This window comes from Cydia amplana, chromosome 4, assembly GCF_948474715.1.
Source record: "Cydia amplana chromosome 4, ilCydAmpl1.1, whole genome shotgun sequence".
Classification (NCBI taxonomy): domain Eukaryota; kingdom Metazoa; phylum Arthropoda; class Insecta; order Lepidoptera; family Tortricidae; genus Cydia; species Cydia amplana.
This window is the reverse complement of record NC_086072.1, coordinates 15,756,462-15,780,657: the sequence shown is the minus strand read 5'-3', so window position 1 is coordinate 15,780,657 and position 24,196 is coordinate 15,756,462. Positions and strand designations below refer to the sequence as shown.

The 24,196-nt window shown below is 36.9% G+C and overlaps 1 protein-coding gene across 1 annotated transcript; it reads right to left on the bottom strand.

Annotated features, from left to right (window-relative positions):
• Positions 1–1,654: 1,654 nt before the first annotated feature.
• LOC134647299 (microspherule protein 1) lies at positions 1,655–24,041 on the bottom strand. The gene is made up of 8 exons (XM_063501587.1): positions 23,862–24,041; positions 23,443–23,773; positions 22,926–23,144; positions 22,362–22,518; positions 21,345–21,456; positions 20,697–20,847; positions 2,523–2,738; positions 1,655–1,773 (listed from the first exon to the last, which is right to left on the bottom strand). The coding sequence occupies exons 1-8, from the start codon at positions 23,954–23,956 to the stop codon at positions 1,684–1,686; spliced, it is 1,371 nt and encodes a 456-aa protein (XP_063357657.1). The 5' UTR covers positions 23,957–24,041; the 3' UTR covers positions 1,655–1,683.
• Between the last annotated feature and the right edge of the window lie 155 nt (positions 24,042–24,196).

Below are 24,196 nucleotides of genomic sequence, written 5' to 3'. Positions count from 1 at the left end.
AATGAAATGTGAACCTATCTACTATTGTATATGAAAATTAGGATGTAATTATTTATATTATGACCAAACAACCCTTGTTGATATGGTTAACAATTGCTCACGTAAATTCTAAGCACCATTTTAATATATGTGTATTGCGAGAAATAGGTGTTACTTTAGGCTCAAGTACAAAGAGTGCGTACTGCTGTTATTGATGTCCTATACTATATTGTGTATTTATAAACATTATGCTTGTTGTCGTTTAATGTTGTCTGCAATGTTGATTCAAACGTTGTAGGACAACGGCATAGTGTAATGAACTTTCAGTGTGAAATAAGCAGAACCAATACTCAGACGTTATATATATTGGAAAATTAACTAGCTTTTCTATGTAATATTTTTATATTGCTCTGTTTTACGCTCTTCGACTTGCGATGTTACGAGCGGTGTATTTAATTAAATATTTGATGGGACTTGCTTGACCCATAATTTCCTAATGTTGTCCTTATTAGAATCAAGTGCCTGATATATTTAGTTTGCAGTAACGTAATATTTTATATTTTGAAAATGACGTATACCTACTCGCGTACATATGCTGCAGTGCCTTTAACGTTCGAGCTAAAATTTTACGCCACCGTAAAATGCGAAGTACCTACCTAATATTGTAATGTAATTACAGAATGTATATTATACACAGACACTTCAGAAAATGGTGTATTTACTGATCTCATAATCAAGGCACTCGCCATTAAACGTTTTAGCCTGATTGTGCCTAAACCGTATTAAAATAAATTAATACACTATTTTTATACTATGTACAGGGTGTTAAATAAATATATACCAAATAAAGTGCTTTTATTAGAGTCCTGCATACATTGTAGTAGCAACCGCCGTCTCGTATATTGTAGAAATTCGTTGTTAAGTATGTATATGTAATTTAAAATTAATTTTCCTTGTATTGAGTGAGTGATGCTCATAATTGTATAGTGGTTTGAAACGGTTTTATATATTATAAATATATTTATAATAACATATTTTAGGCTAAATGTTGCATAACTGGGGTAATTTTATGAATACTTACGAAATGTACAAAATAAATAAGTATGGATATGAATGATGTGCAACAGATAAATATCTGCATAATTTACAAGATGTTTTGAGGCTGTTCTATTTAAAAGCAAATTCATGGTTCCTGTGGGACAGTCCGACTGATTACGCATGTTTGTTCTTTTACTGTTTGCGATGTTGCGTATGTTGTTAATTTTTTGTATTTTTTTTTCTTTAGGTATCCTAAAAAAATCTTTGTAGTTTCGCACTATTGAGTGGACTGTTTGAGAGTTTTATTTTACAGCACTGTTGGTAATTGTTATATTTTAAGCGAATAGTAAGTTTTATTGCATTAAGGGTTATGGAATAAGTTATAAGAGATCGTAAAATATGTTTTGCGTTTAATGTTAAATGTATATCGTTTAATGCCAGTAACGCACGTGATAGTGTTTCGTGATAGATGTAACCAAAAGGCGCGCGCTCGCTCCGCGGGGCGGTCTGTTGCAGTCGCAGGGAGCAGTGCGCTATTTGTTAACGGGAATATTACGTTTTCGAGTGAAACCTAGTTTTGAGAATTGTTCTAATATTGACCAAATAAATGTGTTCTAAATAAAAATCCTTGAGTCTATATTAATTAATCCCCTTTATTCAAAACTTTTATACAGGAATATTAACTTTAACGGCTTCTTGGCGAATGGCGCTGATGAGATCTTGGTTAATAAGAAACACGAAGCAGAGGCCCGCAATCTGTGAATACAAATACAAGAATAAATAAAATATACAAAGCTGTTAGACCGTCGGACCGCTAGCAAAGGGAAAGAAAAACTCATTTTAGCTCATTAACAAAAACGTAAGTATGTATAATTTAACCTAATATTGTCGAATTGGTTCTGGCAACACTGGATTTGGTGGTATCCATAGTTGATCGTGACTTGGTGTAAAGATCGGTTTTCCTAGGATAGCGGTGCCGTCATATAGCGGCCGTCTCCATACTAAATAATACGGCTAAATATGGATGTCGTAGTATTTGTATGGAGACGGCCGCTATATTATTATGACGGCACCGCTTTCGGAGGAAACCAAAGCTTTAGGCTTAAACAATTGTCTCTGGCGACAGCAATAGAAAAAACAACAAACCGATTTAACTGTGGTAAGTGTTTGCTAACATATTAATCTCGCACAGCGTCTACTTTTTCTCATTAATTTTTACGAGTATCTATAATAAGATTTAGGTACAATCGATTGCCATTTTTCAACTGAATTAAGACCGAATGGGTTTCCGAACGTTAGAAGCGGTTAACTATTTTTTAATTTAGGAACATAAGCATCAAATCAATGGAAGGTAATTATTGTTTAAAAACAAGTCATATGGCAAACTTTAGCTGCAATTTAGAAATTCTGTCCCGAGCAGAACTAGGTACATCGACTAAAAGTTGACGAGAAACAAACGATAGAACTTGACAAATTCGATATTTTTAAACTGAATGTATTCTCACCTCAATAACACTGTTATGATTGAGCTTCACTTTATTCCCCTGAAGAACGGGCCGCCCATCGACGAAGATCGGCCGCTTGCCCTCCGAGGACATAAAGAAGTCACCCGTGTTCCTTAAACGGATGGTGGCCTGCTTGCGGGACACTTTTGCGGCGGGGCCTTCCAGCGTCAGGTCCACGTCGATCGTGTGGTCGCGGGTGCTCCGTCCCACCGCGATCTGCCGACCAAAACACTAATCAATACGCAATAAAAAAAACTATTAAAACTGGTAAGGATTCAAAACTTGTTCCAGATATACCTATTTCATTCGTTTTGGAGTTATGATGCCACGATACACATCTGCTATTATTATCCCTTTGCGTCCAAGTTCCGATGACACAGAACATAGTTGACACAATTTATTAAACAAGTCCCTAGATCCTAAAGTTGCTGCGTTGTTCGACGTGCTCGATATTGAACTAATTAATGCCAGTGTAGGCACAGCTGTTAATTGATACGCTTAATTAAACCACCTAGTTGGATAAAGAAGGCGATAGCAACCTTGTATGGTTAAGTATGCAACACACAAGGTCGGAGAAAGAACAATCCTTCTGACGCTGACAACAGAAACAATATATTTGGAAGTCATGTTTAAGAGCTGCAGAGTACGATCAACACAGTTAAAATAATATAAAACGAAAACGTGCTCAGATACTTAAAGTATTAGAAAGACGACAAACGCACGACTAAACAAAATAATAGAAAATAAGCATGTGTGCATAAAATTGAGATTCGTGTTAGACGTAACTACGTCGCAATTAAAAATGCTGAAATCGGAAATTATATTGTTATCCACTTAAATACGATTAGATACGATTCCAATTTGTACCTATTATGTGCAGTGAATACCCACCTACCCACTTAATTTATAAATAGTGTTTCAGACTGTGCAAGTACCGTCACAAATAATATACTTAACGATATAGTTCCTACCGTCAGCGCAATAGAAACAAAAAGTTCCTATGTCGGACGTTCCGGTGTTATTCAGGTAACTTCAAAGAACTAATGTGTAACCTTAAAAGACAACAAGATTAACATAACTGAGGTTAACGAAACCCGAGTTTGTCGTTACTTATAACAAAAACTAGAAAAGGCATTATAAGGAGGATTGAGGATAGGTATTATTGTGTATTTAGTGCATTTTCCCAGAAAAACTAGGAGTATATAATGGAACAGTTAATTTATTATTTTATTTATGCGGTAGATATTAACGCGTAAATAAGAATAATAAATTAAATAGGTCCCTTACAAAAACATAATCACATCGTACCAATATCAACGACAGAATTTAAAACACTATATTTTTTTCCAACCGTATTGTAAAATATCTCGTTATTGTAATAACTAAGTATTGTAACAAGTAAGATAGTGTTGTTGACATGACAATTCCTCGATAACGCTATCAGTGCTGCTATTCCTGCATGCTGAGCGAATCGCCTCAGGCCAACATGTAAAAAGAGACCTCTAAATATTACAGCTAAGCGTAATCTGAGGTCAAACTTACTATTGATTCGTTTGAGGCAACGTGGTTGGTGAGCAACGGAAGTAGCCTGGTTGTGTGTGTGGAGAGCTCTGTACCACCAGTACCCAGTACCCTTTGCACAGCGTTACCTAGCTATTAGCTATAGTCCGTACTGTATCTCAACAACAAGCTCTACTGTTTGCACACGATTTTAACGTTTAACATTCGAGGCCGTGAGTTTACACGATGCATCGGAAGGATTTAATGTTTAGAATTGTTTCACCAATGCAAGTAGGTAGGTTGGTGTTGGTAGGTACATAATATAAGCAGTGGTAAATATGTAATTATTGTTGTCCGGTACTAGTTGTATAATACGCTAATTTAACGCACATTTTTTGCAATATATGCATCGTAAAAATAGACATGCAAGTGATTTATTTACATTTTTATTTATTAGGAAGCAGCGAATTGTAAATAGCAGAAAGCTACGGCTACACTCATCGCATGTCAATTTGTTATATTGATTTCCTGACTATTGCAAATGCCATCGTCAACGGAGTAGGTAGGTAGGTAACTGAATTAACTGATAGAGTCCCAACTTGGCAGGCGTTAAGCCGCGTTTTCACTTACTGTTCAGTACCCCGTGTAAATTTTATTCGATAGCGTGACGTGACGTAGGTACGCGTTTGCGTCAAGTCTCATTTTGTATGGGCCGGGGAAAAGATACGGACCGATTCTAACACGGACGAAGTCACAAGCACAGCTAGTAATATACCTAATATTAAGAAATTAAACACATCGAATTATAATCGAGATAATGCTACCTACCCCTTTTATCGTACATAGCATACATTGTACCTATTTATACTACAAGAGAAACGGCTCTTATCAACAATTTAATTTATCGAGTTAATTAAACATTTAGTTATCATTGCCAGTGTAAGGTAAGGGTCTGAGGAAGCGGGAGGGTCTGCACTGCGCCCGAGTACCCGGTGTGGGTGCAAGTGGGAATTCATTTCGGTTTTCGGACCTCTTGCGCGAACTCTAGGTACTCTACCTAAGTACCTATTTGCGTGCACATCTACAAACAAACACATCGCAATATATCTAGCCCTGGCATCACGTGGCACACGATTTGTTTTATTGCGATACTTTATAGTGAGTAATAATTACGTTTACCCACTGTCAATAACACATCTTTTTTGTAATATCACTAGTTGTTTATTTTTGTCACAAACTCTACGAACGAAGGTACCAACCAATCAATATGTTCAGTAAGTCAATTATTTTGATGAACAATTAGATACAATATTTGTGAACTATTGAATAGGTTAGAAAACGTACGTATAGATATTTACGCAATTTGACTGGCTCAAAATACCTATAAGTACACAGGTACATTACAAAGTAATGCAATTGCAAACTACAATGTCAGTTAAAGCACAAATTGTTTTCAGATTAGCGTTATTTTTTTTTGTTTTAAAATAATATAAATCCAAACTTGCAACACTACTTAAATCAAGTATGTTAATTTACTCATAATTGGTTACAGATCAGATTGGGCCGCGTTAAGGACAATGTCGCCAAATATATTTTATTGTATTTATTATGCCTTTTGACCTGAACAAAATACGGATTCACCGAAAACGTTTCAAAATTAATATTTCACACCTGCTCTATCCTGACACATACGCATTGAAAATGTAATCACAAATTGCGTAACACACATTACGGATTGAGTATTAATGAGTAGGTATAGTGTCACAAATATCGACAATGCATATATCTACTAAAAATTACTGTAGAGCTCGACGTTGTTATGGGAATGACAAAAGTATGTAAGGCGGGTTGAAGAAACTTCAGAAATTTCCTGTGTTTGAAGATAACGGTGGCATCAATTATCATACGGGTGAAAATTCTACGAATTTAAGTATACTGTCAATATGGTGCGCTACAGTTAGCTGCCATTCGTCAGTCATGCCAGAGCACAGAACATTGGCATTGCACACAAATTAGAGCTAAGAAGAAACCAAATAATAATTAACAAACCATTTTCGAAAACAAACTACTAAGGCAGCCAAGATCGCGATTAAAATTCGCAAAATAAGAGAAATTATAAATACTTCCTGTAAAAAAAGACAATGTACCTCAGCTATTAATGCCGATTAATTGAAAACAGGAAATATTTCAGATTACCTGCAACTACTACTTGACAAAAATCAGTGTGTTCTCAGCTCCGTTTTCATTTAACGATACCATGCGATATTAACAATGACGACCTTGTTGGACGCATTGTTACGTTGCACCTTTCGGTAATTTAATTTTATGTTTTTAAGCTTACTGGCAATGACAATATGCCTCGTCCTCTGGAATTTTTCATCTGGCACTTCCGGCAGTGCATTTCTAATAGTTAAAAAAAATAATTGAACTGTATATTTCTTAAAATAATATTCAATTCAAATTACATGGTTGAAGTACTTAGCTTAATCTATATTTATTTTAGATTCTTAGCTAATACGAGTAGGTTTGTTTAAATTAAATTTATTAAGTAGGTACATGCATAATGTTATTTACTATGCTAGTTGTGACTTAGAGTTTAACAAAGCTTTCTTGATTATACTTTTGATCTTGTATCTTGATTATACGTCTGATCTCTTTTAGTCTTGTAGGTAGGTAGGTACGTACCTACACCGACCGACACGTACCGACACGTGTCCTGCTTGCATATTTTATGATATTTGAAAATTATACTTAAAACTGCTCATAATGATAAGGTAAGCAATGTTTGCTCTGCCTTATAGTTCTAACACCCATGCATCTCTAATCAAGTAATCAGCGATCACAGTATTTTATATCGCGCTTGGGGCTTCAGTATGAATTTAAATAACTCCCGAAAACCCAAAATAATACAGAGTTAATTATAATTAACTAGTAATAGGGTATTTGATATTTGATTTTTATTAGGGGTTTTTAAATAGGTAGTTAACTGATTTCAAAGTTATAATTCTAGTAGTTTGGTACAATTTATCGAAATGTGGCATAACCATATAGTGGTTTTTATAAACAAGTTTTTTTTTTGTGTCTGGTTTAATAATGTTTAATGTATGCTGAAGGATAAATGATAATAGTTATTTTCAGGCTCTGACTAACACTTATTTCCCTATTTATCGTTATAATATACCATAAAGCTTGTTTCCTCAAAGTTGTTCCTGGACTTAATAGGTATATTTTATTAAACATTCTGTTGTTCTGTTCTGTTTGTTGTTGCACAACCGCGTGAGTAGTATAGGAGTGCTAGGATTAGTCGGTTACGGAGCTGTACTTTTAAGTTGTACTGAATTATGTTACGTTTTATTACATGGATAAGTGCAGATGTAAAGATTATTTGCTTTATTATTAGGACATGCTTTGTGTTATTATGCCATCGGTCTATTATTTGTAAGCCTGTTTTTTAAAACGGTTCCAATGGTTTACAAACACGAAAAATTGCTCTAACAGGCTCAGGTTGCATAATTCCGTATTCGGAACATTAAATTGTGAAACGACTGTTCCAAATGTCTTTTTAGTACAAACCGGTCAAATTGGTTGTAATAGTAGATTGGCCAGTCGAACTGTTAGTTTATTAGATACATAAATCAGGTATAAAATCAGAGCCTAGTTTTCCCTGTATTCACGGTCACTAAGATATTTTAAAATAATATATAACAATAATGTCACGTGGTCGAGTTCAATAAATTCAGATCTAATTACGGTCCAAATCAACTCGGGCCATTGTTACAATCGCTAACGACGCGTGCAAACATTGGATGTTATATTATAATGATATTAGTTTATGTTTCGAGCAAACATCAGGTCTGATGTGTTTGGCCATTATAAAATAGTAAATGAAAAAAAAAACAGCCCGGTGATCACTTTCAGGTTTGATTGAAAGTTAGGCGAAAGGGTGTCAGTATTTTCTGACTTTTGGAGCAATAATTTTCGATATTATTCACGATACTCAGTAAATAAGAAACTTAAAAAAAAACCTTCATCTTGTTCGTTCTCCACTAAACCACAGAATAAATAATAGTACTAAGTACAGAAGACTCACTCTCTAACAAAACGCGTCTGTTACGATCAGCACAGATATGGCCGCTAGGTGACGACAGCGCCACGCGCGGCTTATGGCTTTCCCCAAAATTGGGGCCGAACGGATGTACTTTTAGCTACCTGTAGCAAAGCGACGAAATCGCGGAGTGAGACACGCCTGACTAAACTAATGATGTGCCGCGTAAACTATTATGTCAATGTCATTCACCTATATATTTTCAGCTGTCTATTCCTGATTGAGTAAAAACATCCAAACTCATAAACATACTGGATGGATGATACTAATATGATTTTAATTATAAACTGGCTATGATCCGTTGGAGAGACAAGTAGACAACATATCAATGGACATTGTTGTAATTCAGATGTAATATTCGGATATTTAATTGCCTTTTTAGTTTCCACAATCGACCTTCAGCCAAAGCTGATCTAAACAGGCGTATAATGCAAGGTTCTCTTATCAGGACAATAAAAACCGCATGTGCAGAATTCGACAATTTCGAAATGGCAAATTGATTGAATTTGAGTAACCTTCGGTAGTAAAGTTGGTAGGTATATGTATAAAACAAGCAGGTAAATTATGTCTATGTACATTTCAGTCACCATTATGTTTTCTTGTGCATAATGAAATGGTGCAACCATCACCATCAGGTTGATAAATATAAAGTAGGTAGGTACTTATGGAAGGGGAATATAATATCGGTGGTTTTAGGAGGAACTTCAAGCCCGATAAATACAGGGTGCTTCCTGTAACAGGAGCAATAAATTAAACTAAAGTACTTACTCCTCAAACTGACCAACATTTGTTAAGCAACTTTTAAAAATTATGAATCTTTAGACATCCTCTTTTTCATACAAAATAAATATTGCCTTCAGTGCACGCTGACATCAGTGTGTTTGACGACTTTGACGTTGCTTGTCACGCTTTAAACATAACAAAATTTGCAATACATTGCGTCTTAGAATAAACTTTAAAGTATAATAAAAGTCAAAACATGAGTTATTTTCAAAAGTTGCTGTACAAATGTTAGTCAGTTTGAGGAGTACAGCCTACAGTTTAATTTAGGTATTACAGCCTACAGTTTTATTTATTGCTCCTGTTACAGGAAACACCCTGTATATATAGGAATCCGGGCTTCTACAAAATCAATATTCACAGATTTTTAAAATTCATAGACTTGCAACTTGCAAGGGTCTCAAAGCTAAGTACCTACTTAACCACTTACCATGTTGCCGGTGTTGTTGTTTGCAACCGAGGTGGTATTTAAAAATAAAAAGCGGCCAAGTGCGAGTCGGACTCGCCCATGAAGGGTTCCGTATTTAGGCGATTTATGACGTATAAAAAAAACTACTTACTAGATCTCGTTCAAACCAATTTTCGGTGGAAGTTTACATGGTAATGTACATCATATATTTTTTTTAGTTTTATCATTCTCTTATTTTAGAAGTTACGGGGGGGGGGGGACACATTTTACCACTTTGGAAGTGTCTCTCGCGCAAACTATTCAGTTTAAAAAAAAATGATATTAGAAACCTCAATATCATTTTTGAAGACCTATCCATAGATACCCCACACGTATGGGTTTGATGAAAAAAAAATTTTGAGTTTCAGTTCGAAGTATGGGGAACCCCAAAAATTTATTGTTTTTTTTTCTATTTTTGTGTGAAAATCTTAATGCGGTTCACAGAATACATCTTCTTACCAAGTTTCAACAGTATAGTTCTTATAGTTTCGGAGAAAAGTGGCTGTGACATACGGACGGACAGACAGACGGACAGACAGACAGACATGACGAATCTATAAGGGTTCCGTTTTTTGCCATTTGGCTACGGAACCCTAAAAATGTGGTTAGCTGCTATTTAATAATGATTAAACATTTTTTTTAGATTCTCTAACTTCGCACTTGTGCAAACATTGATTACCTAATCAAGTTACGAGAGTAAAATCGATTTTTGGAGGCAGGTCCGTTATTTTAACTAACACTTTTTGACTTTTAGTTATGTACCTACATAACATTTGAGCTGATTTCAAACGTAAAATTAGTCATACATACTTAAATCTTAAATTACATACCTCGGGACCTGCGCATGCATACCTACATGAGGACCTGGCCCCGTAGATAACATGCCAATCGCTAACGCTCCGTACCGAGCGAAAAGCAACTGTCACTGTCACACTAATACGGAAGAGTGATAGAGAGACACTAAGCGATTCCATGGCGAAGCGCAAGCGATCGTAACCTTGGCTAGGCCGCCTGGGCTCTGAAGCAGCCTAGCTGAGATTATATGTGAATATGTGGGTGACCGAGCTTCGCTCGGAAAACATAAAAAAACTCGAAAATGCGCGTTTTCCCAGAGATAAGAACTAGCTAGATCGATTTTTCGCCCCCGAAAACCCCCATATAGCAAATTTCATCGAAATCGTTAGAGCCGTTTCCGAGATCCCAGAAATATATATATATATATATATATATATAAATAAATAAATAAACAAGAATTGCTCGTTTAAAGGTATTAGATTAGATAGATAAACGCTAAGATAATAATAAAAGCACTTGTCTAAGGTATCTTAAGTAGGAACTTTTATTTATTTATTTATTATTTTATAGGGCCTTTATACTGTTGTATATATCAGCTCTATCAAGTCCGCGTCTTATAAGTAACTAGCGACCCGCCCCGGCTTCGCACGGGTTAACAAATTATACAAAAAACTTCCTCTTGAATCACTCTATCTATTAAAAAAAACCGCATCAAAATCCGTTGTGTAGTTTTAAAGATCTAAGCATACATACAGACAGACAGACAGGGAAGCGACTTTGTTTTATACTATGTAGCAGGGATGTTGCGAACATCCGCATCCGCATCCGCAACCGCGGAACTTCCGCATTATTTTCAACATCCGCATCTGCATCCGCATCCGCATAAAATCGATGCGGAGCTTATGCGGATGCGGATGTCAAACAAATCGGTACAGGAACGTCTTAGCGGCGGCGTAAGTGCTAAGTAATTTCATCATTACCTATACCTAACGAAATCGTCTAGATCCAGAAAAGTCGGCCAAGTTACTGTTTATTAAAATATAACGCACCTATATTCTTGCTCAAATACTAAACGTTTCGTTTTTTTTAAATGATACTAAAAATGTAATATTTGACGTTTTATAAGTACCTAATCTTGACATCCGCATCCGCATCCGCGGATGTCAAAAAACCTGCATCCGCAACATCCCTGCTATGTAGTGATGTCAAAACATGCAAAATTTACATTCATATTGATAAGTGAATATTAAAAATAAAAAAAAGCGGCCAAGTGCGAGTCGGACTCGCCCATGAAGGGTTCCGTATTTAGGGGATTTTGACGTATTAAAAAAAACTACTTACTAGATCTCGTTCAAACCAATTTTCGGTGGAACTTTGCATGGTAATGTACATCATATATTTTTTTAGTTTTATCATTCTCTTATTTTAGAAGTTACAGGGGGGGGGGGGGGAGGGAAAACGCAACTATTCAGTTTAGAAAAAAATGATATTAGAAACCTCAATATCATTTTTGAAGACCTATCCATAGATAACCCACACAGTTTCTGTTCTAAGTATGGGGAACCCCCAAAATTTATTGTTTTTTGTTTTTTCTATTTTTGTGTGAGAATCTTAATGCGGTTCACAGAATACATCTACTTACCAAGTTACAACAGTATAGTTCTTATAGTTTCGGAAAAAAGTGGCTGTGACATACGGACGGACAGACAGACGGACAGACGGAAAGAGACGGAAAGACGGACAGACAGACAGACAGGCAGACAGACATGACGAATCCATAAGGGTTTCGTTTTTTGCCATTTGGCTACGGAACCCTAACAAACAAGGTATTTCCTACATCTACATAAGTAGAGAGTACCTACCTATGCTTGTATAATGTTATACATCTTGAAAATACCCTAACTCCGGGGTTCCCAATCTTTTTCAGTCCGGGGCGCACTTGCAAGTTTAAAATTTAATCGCGGCGCCAAGTATAAACCCTCAATTTAATTTATAGGGCACTTCATTGATTGTTTTGAACGAACACTGTTAAAGTAATTGAGAAAAACTAGGTACTATGTGTCTCTCGCTAGATACTTATATGAATCATGGCTTTATCAAATATGAGATCGGACTTTTATTTACATAGGTAAATGATCTTTTTACTAACCACTATCGCTTAATTTTCGCATCTTATTTTAAAATCGTCAAATCTCGTTATCGGCCTGGTTATTCAAACTACACCGTACATAATTTAAATATAGCCAATTAGGAGAAGGTATACAATGGAATATTATATGTAATACTCGTATTAAGGTTTGGATCAATATACAAAAATAAAACAAATGTAGGTAATTACGTTGAACTGCCAGGTCGGTCTTCACCACTGCTTCTATTACTTTAGGTAAATAGTTTTACAAGGGGGACCTAACCCGAGCAAACGAATTATTCCAAAATTGAACCACGAGCCTAGCGAGTGGTTCTAAAAGTTGAATCTTGAGCGTTGCGAGGGTTTCAAGGCACCGAGTGAAACACGAAAAATTTCACCACACCAACGCGAGGAAAATAAGGTCATTGCAAAACTAGAGCTGGACGAAAACGAACGTACCTACCCTACTTACTGTAAAATATCAAACAAAAACAGACCAATTCAAATTAACGTTAATAAATATTTATCATTCAAATTCATCATTTAAAAGTCAATTCTACCAGCCAACGTAGGGAAACAACTCAAAATTTGTATTCGATTACTTTGCCACACATGTGCATAAAACGCAACTTAATTTCTCAATAGTTTTTAAACAATCATTAGAGCCTTTAGCAGCTGGTGTGGTGAATAATACTTTATTATTGCACCCATCATATACTTTCCGACTAAGATACACATTACACACGCAACAGAATGTTGAATGCTGGTCGACAGCAACTTCACTCAAACTGACACCAGCGTTCCTCGAATATGTCCTGACATATTCTCCGAACAGTAACGAAAGACTTCTTATCAGTACATTAGCACACTACATTTACCTCACTTAAGCACTAAGTAATCAACGAACAAATTACAGCATCACTCAGACGTGGCGCGGCAGATCCACCGGACATGAACCAATTTCCTCCAGTATTCCTTTGAGGCTACTCAAAATGTTTTGAATCAATGCGCGGGCTATAGCAAAACAATGGTCGTGTTTTAAGAGGTATTGTGTAAACATGCTACGTTTAGCACTCTGCCTCGCAAAACATCGACACAATGGAATTACCTGTCGTCAATAACCACTGCATACTGTGCTCAGTCATTTTTGTCGCAAGCGGTTTGAATCTTACTTAGCGGTATGAAAAATAGGTGCAGATTGTTAATTTGATATCATATATTTAAGTGATAATAGCTGATAATAAAAACCCAAGGGTATTACGAAGTCTTAGATAAAGGCACGGTGTCACAATCACAATATATATTTATTAAGAGGCCATCAACGTGCACACTAGCGCCACTGCTAAATAATCGTGATTATTTCAATTTAACGAAAGATATTTAAAAAAAGGGGGCCGCTACGTACTGTATCTTGTATTAAAGTACCTTTTGAATACATCAAACTAGTTTCTATGTTGCTGGATTCGTCAATCTATAAACTCAACACAAAAACTAGATTGACGAATCCAGTAACATAGAAACTAGTTTGATGTATTCAAAAGGTACTTTAATACTGGTTTTAGAATAGATGAATGGGAACGAGGGCAATCAATACGTATATTGTATCGATGCGAGTGACAGTGAGCGACAAATCATACGGCAGAGCCATTAGGGCTGCGGCCTTGAGCCGGGTGTCAGGGGTAGCACGAATACATCAAACCACTTCTACATTATTGTCCACGCGAAGCATTGATCGTGGGGGTTTAACAGTATACTATGGGCGTAATTGTTTCCATGAAATGCCTAACACAGTGAAACCTATGTAACACGAAACTTGAGAGATACGGACAATAATGATAATACTAAATTCGACACGAATAATATTTAGTTACTTTAGTTTTGTTTGGGTCTTGTAAGGCTCAAATTGACATGTTATTTCATTCTTTAACAATATTATTCTCTTAACCCGGGTTCACTTAACGAAGTTCCACTTCTATTGCAAATTGCAATAATATAATTCCTTATGTCGTTTACGTATGTGCTTAATATTGTCTGTCATAATGTTGTATAACCAAGATTGATATTATCAAATGATGCATAAAGTAGTTTATCCAAACGGAGTAGAATACTTAACAAGAAATTATATCAGTAACAAAATTCTATACATGCCTGACGTTCATTAACAAATTGTTAATTAAGTTTTAGGTGGCATATACGAGTAAACACTTACTATCGGATAATGATATACTTACTGATTATCAACAAGATAGGACGCCTGTTTTGTTGGTTTTCTATATAGAAATGATATATATCATTACTATCATTAGTATGTTTTTAGTATTAAATATAACTGAAATAATACATTTACACAGTATTGTACCTACTCAAGAGAATTACTAAACGCGAGTCACCCGTTGTTACTGTACATTTCAAACTATTGATTAGGTACAATAGAAAACATAAATACGAACATTTGTTATAAGTACCTTATGTATTGTATGTTAATTTTATGTAAATTTTCTTAACTGAATTATTTACCATTGACCTAATGTAATAAGCCAGATTTTTTTTACTTCAAGCATGTGTATAGAGATTTGTATTTCAAATGTCACATACATGTTGCTCATGCATATATAAATAAATCTTATGCTTGTATAAGTAAATAAAATATCTTATTAAGGTTTGCTTTATTGACAGCTTAACCAATTATATTAGCTGAGGATCTACAGAGAAGTCGCTTCGTCTGTTTGCGTCTTTATAACTGAAATATACACGAGCGATAGAGGCTAGAGGCAAATAGACAAAACGAATGAACGAAGTGGTTCACGGTAATAATGGTCCCTGGTCTCTCACCCCCAAAATTTCTGCGGGAGTGCTGGTATTAGTATCTAACCTTAATTATTTCAAAGAGTAAAATAAGTAAGTAATACGTAGTTATTATGATGTGGTCTTTCATGTAGGTTGAGCATCGTCAGACGTCAAGGCCTACTTTAACTTAAGAGCTATGATCTTATCGGTGAAGTAATGGCTACTCTTCCTTATTGCCAGTCTCTTGACTACCTATAGTAGGACGTGGCAGCAATAGGGTATTGACTACTAGTCAAATCAGTTTCTTGTTATGTGACGTCACAATCAAATGACCTACTCTTTCTAGTTTTATATACCCTATTGATAACGACCGGTTCAGCCTCTTGTCACTGCACTCGCCGCCATCATCGCCACGGCATTTTCTTAGTGGAAGCACAATGATCATTATTTGGCATTTTCGTTACTCCGAATTTGTGGACAGTTTGATGTGGTAATAATTTCACTTGTTTTCCACGCCACAGTTCAGAAGCCGGGTGTCCTTATGATGTCTATACTATATAAACGGCCTTCCTTCAGAATCCATTTCTTCTGCCCTCGGTTAGTACTAGTATCACTGCCGGTGCTGCCTAATACCTACTAGGAGAATACTTAGTTACTGGCGGCATTTTCTCGCCATGTCACAAGGCCTTCGAAGGTACAGAGGTAAGAAATGCAACTTCCATCGCGGCGTTTAAAGCTAGACTAAAAAAGTGGCTGTCGCAAGAATTATTTTATTTTATTATTTTAAAATTATGAAGATTACCGTAAAATACCGACCTGTAACTATGTTATTAATAATAAATTTCATTTCATTTCATTTACAGTCACCACACGGGATTGTTACGCCATTTAGGGTCCTAGCTAAATTGGTTATTCCATACTTACACTATGAAGTGTCCGATTTAGCTAGAACCCTAAATGGCGTAACAATCACGGAGCGTGACTGTACAAATGTACATTTTTGGATTTTTTTATGGTGAGATTTTGATAGGTACTTTATGTTACCAGTAGCGTTTAGTACCTATTTTTGTTACTTTTATTTGAGTAGACAAGTAAAGATACTCAAACATCTTAAAATAAGTGAGCACCTGATAGGAATCCGGTTTCACAGACACTCGTCGAATGTTATTTTTGGATATCGGAATCAATATGTAGAGGACGAAAATAAAACAATCATACAATCAACGTTCTATAGTTCGTTTTTTTTTAGATTTGAAAAAAGGTAAACAATCTTGATGTCTTTTAATTGAAAAACACTTTTTAAAAATAAGTCACGCCAAGTATGTAACAAATATGAATCTAATACGATCATTTATATTGTTTTGCTTTCATAAGTAATAGTTATTGATTTTTAAAAAGCGTTTCTGAATTAAAATACATGTTAAGATCGCTTACCTTCTTTCTAATGCTAAAAAAACGAACTATAGTGTGGTATTTTTTATAGTTTTATTACTAGAGAAGTCACAGTCTTCGCCACATTGGCAAGTAAATGTATCGCCTTTCCTGCAATAAAAAGCTTTAATATGTATGTAAAAAGCTTTTTTTTTTTGCTTTTTGACCGATTTCTAAAAGATGTTCTATCCTTAATCCAGATTTTTTTACGTGACTTTCCATTTTAAATACAAATGTTTTCTTAAAAAAAAAATCTTTTTAAGCCAAATGAGCTGTCTCGACGTTTTTATGTAATTCTTCAAGGTCAACGGTCCAACAGATATGTCTATTCTGCATTTCGTGCAAGTGCATGCAACATTTGTGATCAAGATCACTAGTTCACAAGTATGGTCACGGTCCCGTCCTAGTGGCATACTAACACTGTTCATTGACCATATATGGCCCTTACGTCTTTACAATAAGGTCTACCATATGTCAGTCAACCAGGTAGGACACCGCCATGGCAACTACCCCACAACAGACAGGCGATGTCAGGCCTTGACGTGACGCGTGATTAATTGCTTCAACTATTTTAATTTACATTATCTTTGAAAAATATTGACAATCATCAGCTTGATTGGTTCGGCTTCGGATCCGAGTATGTGAGGACAATGTGTTTATCTAGAATTTTCTACGGTATGTATTCTGTAGGAGAAGCATGTCAATGTAAAATGAAGTTATGGTAACGTTTAGTTAAAATAAATTGATACATGATAATAGCTGTAAATGTTCCGCTGGATAAAATCGTATGTTGAGAATCGTTCACAAGCAGTTGCTGTGCAGGGACACACATCATATTACAGACCTATACCTTCCGGTGTACCGCAGGGATCACATTTGGGACCTTTATTATTTGTGCTGTATATTAATGATATCACAGATTGTATACAAAATTCAAACATGCTATTATACGCCGACGACACAAAGATATTTAGAGTTATTAAAAATATGGACGATTGTACTGCCTTGCAGAATGATCTAAACAATTTTCAGGCTTTTTGTACTTCAAATCACTTATTTTTAAATTCAGACAAATGCTTTATTATCAGCTTCAGTAGGAAGCGAACATCCATAAATAATAAGTACACACTCTGCAACAAAGAGCTGACTCGTGTTAACCAGATCCGTGACCTCGGCGTAATTATGGACTCAAAACTCACCTTCGTACCACACATAGATAACATATTAACTAAATCGTTTAAGCAATTGGGATTTATATTACGAGTAGGAAAGCCGTTTAATAAATTGTCAACTTATAAAGTACTATTTAACAGTTATGTCCGCAGTAGGTTAGAATTTGCTAGCGCCGTTTGGAATCCACTTTACAAAATTCACAGTGATAAAATAGAGAAGGTACAGAGAAAGTTTGTCAAGGCAATTGAGTATCGCACTGGACATAAATACATAGACTATACCACCTCCATGAAAAGACAAAATACTACTTTATTGAGTTCTCGTCGCGAACGTATTGATGTCTTGATCCTCTACAAAATTATTAATAACATCATCGATGCCCCTTCGTTAATACACTCTCTTTCTTTTAGAGTACCCCGGCGTTGTGAGCGAGCTTGTAGAAAAAAACCCCTCTTTCATATCCCCCGTAGTCGTACTTCATATGCAAAACACGGTTTCATTAGGAGAGCGTGCAGGCTTTATGATGAAAAGTTTCAAAATGTAGATATTTTTCTTGAAACACTATCTAAGTTCAAACGATTATCTTTACAATGTATTCAACAGGCATTATAATTGTTAACTTTCAAGTTTTCTGGCACTGTTCATTAATACACCGTTTAAGTATGTTTGATTTATATAGATAATTCATAATTCTTATGTATTTTCATATTTTAATGTTCAGGTTTATATAATCCAATTAAGGAAACTGTAAGTCTACTACATTACTAAATGCTATTGTATCCAATGTAGCAATACGAGACTGTTTGTTTCTAAATAAATAAAAAAAAAAAAAAAAAAAAAAAAAAATAGGGCTGCTGACACATGTTGAAATTTATAACTAAATCTAGTTAAATAGAAAACGAGGAATTTATCACAATACATTCTAAACTTATAAACGCAATATTTCACCGACAAAATCGCAATTTCCTTATTTCCCATACATCGAATCAGCTTCTAACGTTACATGGTGACGTCACAATGTACTGCCATTTTCTTAGAAGCGTTTCGTCAGTAAAGTGCGGGTGCCAGACTTCGACCATCATTTGTGACTTTTGTATTGTTTTAAGACAATGGGTCCCATACAGACATTTGATCCTCAAAACAATCCTGATCGACTGATACCATTCATAAAAAAACGTCAAATACCCTATATTCAATTGTTTTTTTAACAAGCTTTTTATTAACTTGCAATGTAGGTACCTATGTATGTACACGTGACCTTACAAGTTGCTAAGGGCATTTTTTGCATTTTGCAATGCCAGTGGAGGTGAGCGACACTGGTCGAGCGTGTTTATTTGGGAAGGGTAAACAAAGTCGCAAACAGCTTGTTACCGCCACCAGCCAGCCTATTATGGATAGCTTTATCCATCTTTATCCACGTGATAAAATAACTGTCACTGTTTAACACCGTGGGAAAGAAAGTGACGGACACCGTTTTATCACGCTGTCACGTAGACAAGAACGACCATCATATCCGTACTGGCATGATATTGCGACAAATTTTAACATACCGCACGTCGTGTTTAGATTGACACGTTTCAGATAGATGGCGAATTTCTGTTACAAGTTTTTATTTTGTTGGTATTTTTTGGACCGTTGGTCAGACGACGGAAATTTTTTACGACTTTTAGAACAATTAATAAAAGAAACTGACTTACCTACTCAAAAATGTAGCTTAAAAAACTTGTTAACACATTCAGTGCCAGCGACTCGCTAGGGGAGTTCACTGTTCATAGCCGTTTTTCCGTAGCGTAGCTCGCGCTGGCACTGAATGTGTTGTGTACATAAGTTGTTTTTAAACGAGACAATAGTGTCTTGTTTATCTATCGCCGTGTTTTTCAATCTTTTTCATGACGCGACCCCCTTTGTATGAACAAAATATTTCGCTATGTATTGCCTTACAGCTGGCAGAGGCTACGCGACCCACAGTTTGAAAAACACTGATCTATCGGATCTATCCTATGGGAACTGTAAAATGTAAACTTATATTATGTTAATAACTAGAATTATATAGCTTTACTAACCTCATGTTACCTAAGGAAGAGCGGAGGCTCCCTAGTCTCCCTACACAAGCTATTTTTGCTTACAGGGAGGATCCATCCCGCTTACATTTATCGTGTAACTTACAAAAATAAAGAATTTTGTATTTGTAAGAGACCACCTACGTTACGTTGTACACGTACCCGTCACTGTCTGATTAAATGAAAAATAATGCTAGATTTTTTTGGGATTTGGACCTATGTTAGTCACCGAAGACGATTGATATTGATAGTGAGAACGCAAGTAGATTCGGCCCAGCAGTTAAACCGTGAAAAGGTAACATTTAAAGGAAATCACTACATAGTATAAAACAAAGTCGCTTCCCGCTGTCTGTCTCTATGTATGCTTAGATCTTTAAAACTACGCAACGGATTTTGATGCGGTTTTTTTTTTAAATAGATAAAGTGATTCAAGAGGAAGGTTTATGTATAATTTGTTAACCCGTGCAAAGCCGGGGCGTGTCGCTAGTTATAATATAAATAGGAATGAACTAACCTCCCTGGAGCGCATGAGGTAGCGCCTGCCAGCGGCTCAGCGATGTTTCCAGCAGGCGGATGTCCTTCTGTATCCTGTATAACATAACTGCGGTTGAACATACCTCCCTGGAGCGCATGAGGTAGCGCACTCGGCGGCCGCGCAGCACGGCCAGCGTGTGCTTGTCCAGCTCCGCCGCCCGCCACCGACTGCACCAGCACCTGCCAGCGGCTCAGCGATGTTTCCAGCAGGCGGATGTCCTTCTGTATCCTGTATAACATAACTGCGGTTGAACATACCTCCCTGGAGCGCATGAGGTAGCGCACTCGGCGGCCGCGCAGCACGGCCAGCGTGTGCTTGTCCAGCTCCGCCGCCCGCCACCGACTGCACCAGCACCTGCCAGCGGCTCAGCGATGTTTCCAGCAGGCGGATGTCCTTCTGTATCCTGTATAACATAACTACGGTTGAACATACCTCCCTGGAGCGCATGAGGTAGCGCACTCGGCGGCCGCGCAGCACGGCCAGCGTGTGCTTGTCCAGCTCCCCGCCGCCCGCCACCGACTGCACCAGCACCTGCCAGCGGCTCAGAGATGTTTCCAACAGGCGGATGTCCTTCTTCTGTATCCTGTATAACATAACTACGGTTGAACATACCTCCCTGTAGTGTGAAGGTATAACAATCATTACGCTAAAGCGCTCGGCACGCGACACCAATAAAGACCACAAGAATTACATACTGTGTTACACCGTGTAATGTAACTAGGTCGCTCACAAATCTAATGTGGTGTACTAACTCATTGTATAATTATGGGACTTGAATACGATAATATAGACAGTTGTCAGTCTCACGCCGTTAATATGTTAATATATGTAGATGCAAATGTTGTTTTTTTGGCCTAGGATAAACTATTCATACAAGCGGAACCTTGATCCACAACCTTGGCTTCTCAAAAGTAAATATTCTTGATCTTAACTAAGTTTAAAATACAATGAAGGCACTGAAAAATTTAATGGCAATGGCAAGCACCCAATATCTTAACCAATCTCAACGGAACAAGAGTAACAATTTGCTTATAAAAAATCAAGATAGTCATAAATAAAATGAATGAAACAGTGATTTACCTGTCTGCTAGCTGCATCTCGACATCAATACCATCTTCCTTGTAATCTGGTAATTCTGAGTCATTAATTGTGTCTTCCGCGTCAGAAAATGTCAAAATATTCTCATCAGTACCTGAAATTATAAAAGTAAAGTAAGTAAAAACACAATAATAACAGTTAATCGCCTAGACACACACACACACATACGAGTATAGAGCATTTGTCTTATAATATTGTCATGCATAACCAGCGCCGGCCCGAGTACTGGATCAGGGTAGAGCGAGATTAAGTTTTAGCGCTCCATGCTCAATATAAGGTTCCGACTTCCGTAGTTATCCGTCCGTTTAATCAAGATGTTTGTTTTCACAGTATTTGCCATTTTGGCGCCTAGAGCGGCCGCTCCACTCGCTCTACCCTAGATACCCGGCCCTGTGCATAACTCATTTTCATAAGAGGAGACAAATGGGTTAGCAACAAATGGGCAGTACATGGATAGAATCCATAGAAATACAATATTTCATCATCCAAAACGTCTGGAATTATTGACTAAATTGGTTAAGGTTGGGAGTTAAGCCTCAGTCAAGTCTTAAGACAAAGGATTTAAAGTTAAAACAAGCTTTCAATATTAGTTATCTTTACATGCTGCTGTCAAAATTTGCTGTTGAAGTTTTTAAAGTCCAAACTTTAGCAATGGACACATGATAAGCCATGAGAAAGGTTAAAACTTGGCAGTAACCAAACTCACAACACTAAACGGATTTTTGTAGGAAACTTTATTCTAAATATCATCTCATCATTTGCCCTAAAGTCTATTACAGACTATTGAAACAGTGTCAGGTAGGGCGACGTTTTTCGTGGCTATGTAAGCCAATACGGGAGCGGCAAACACGACCACAGGCCTGGCAGGTGTAATGTACCCGTGGCCAACAAGTGTCGGGCTGATGACGCTCGGCTCGCTTACTTGCGAGTGTCTTAAACCAAGCGTCGTCATGAATTTTCGTAGTTAAGGATCCTCATCAAATAATAATGTACCCATACCTTTAGGCAGTGGGGTCACAACTTGATCAGGCAACAGTTGGTACTGCTTGAGAAGTTGCCAGTGTGCCATCAGTGACTTGGCAGTCCTTGACGGGTAGAACACATGCGGGTTCTGTTCTAGGAGCTCCTGGAATCGCTCCACTGTTGGTTGAGAGCTCTGGAAGAAGAGATATGTGGTGTTATAATTATAAGACAGTGCGCACATTTGGATAATCATAGCAACATGATAAATACATAAATAAATTCAATACCTTTGATATAAAGATTTTAACATGAGTGACAGAGTTTGTATCAAGTTTTGGTAATATTAACTGACCTTTTTCTGTAAGACCAAAAAGTTTGTAAGCACCCTAAATCTATTATTACCCAGTTTTCATAGGATTGTCAAAGTTGTTTGGTGTTATATAATTGAATGTGCCAAATTAGACCAAAAACTGTAACATACACATTTTTATAACCACAGCATGAGCCATCATTCCCAGTATTGTAACTTTCAGATTACTATTTCTTTTAATTTTGCCGCAAACTTCAGTTTCAATTTTTTTTACAACTTTTAAAGCTTACACTATTCATTGTGCCAAGTAGATCCTCTTCAGCTGTTGAATACAAAGCCTGTTGCTGCACAGCAGACACCAGGTCAGGGTGCAGGTTCCTCATGGCTGCTACAGCCACTCGGGAGATTTCGGTGTTGTACAGCAGAGCGTACCAGCGGGACTGCAGCTCTCCAAGGGTAAAGCGGCAGGAGAACTTGATGCCTCGGTGGACTATGCGTAGGTCATTGGTCTGAAATTAAATAAAGTATAATGTAAATTTTAAGTGATTTTATTACTTATTTGAACTGTATGAGCAACAATCTACTAATGTTCTTGTAAAGGTTTTTTTTTTCATATTTGGCTGCTGGCACTCATTGACAAACATTCTGAACCCTTTTCATGTTGAGTTGAGGCAGGTTATACAAGATTTTAGGCAAATGTTTTGTTAGGGATCTGTTATAATTTGATTATTTAAACATTCAGTTATAATCGTAAGCAATTCACAAATAATTTCGTGAATATTTTAAATTGTCAGCATTGTGACTAACCTGTTGCACTCCCAATATTAGTGCCAAATCATCAGTAGGTTTCCATCTTCCAAGATCCTTTGTAGACAACTGACTCAGCTGTCCTTTACGCCTCGACTTTTTAGATATACCCGGACCCACAGTCAGTTTTCCCGAGGCACGCCGGCGCTCCGGCGGCGTCGGCACAACGGGCGTGGGGGGCGCGCTCACTAACGGGAACTCCGGCAAGTGACTGGTGTAGGACTGTGTACGCATTCGCTTCTCAGTCTTGCCTATTGAAGCCCCAGGAATGCCGAGACTGTATTCCACCAACTCATCGTCGAAACGTCGACGCTTTATCGATCGAGATGAACTGAAACAAATAAAACGTAAGTGACTAATGATTTGACACTGATATCAAAGTAAAAACGGAACATTGTGGAATCATAATCGTTACCTACCTTCGTCGCTTAGTATTGTCTTGTGCGTCGAAAGAAGGCGGAATTCCAGGATAGTCATTACTATCTGAAGGAGACGGTGTTGGTGGGAAATCCATATCAATAAATCAGTGTTTTGAGAAGCATTTATCAATTTAATTCGTTTCACCACACCAATGCTGCGTTACAAAATAAAAACATGCATTTGACAATATTGTTCCGTTATAAGCAGAAGTTAATTGTAATAATCCAAACCGCAATGTCGTCGTTAGTGTACTAACGTAAAATGAAACGTAAAATACCATAGACAATTGCTTCGAAAACTTGTTCGAGCTCTAGTTTTTAACGTCGTGTTGATA

Coding starts and splice junctions, on each gene's coding strand:
- LOC134647299 (XM_063501587.1), bottom strand. CDS start 23,956: ATGGATTTCCCACCAACACCGTCTCCTTCAGATAGTAATGACTATCCT. Junction 23,774..23,861: donor GACAATACTAAGCGACGAAG/GTAGGTAACGAT, acceptor TATTTGTTTCAG/TTCATCTCGATCGATAAAGC. Junction 20,848..21,344: donor GAGATGCAGCTAGCAGACAG/GTAAATCACTGT, acceptor TATGTTATACAG/GATACAGAAGAAGGACATCC.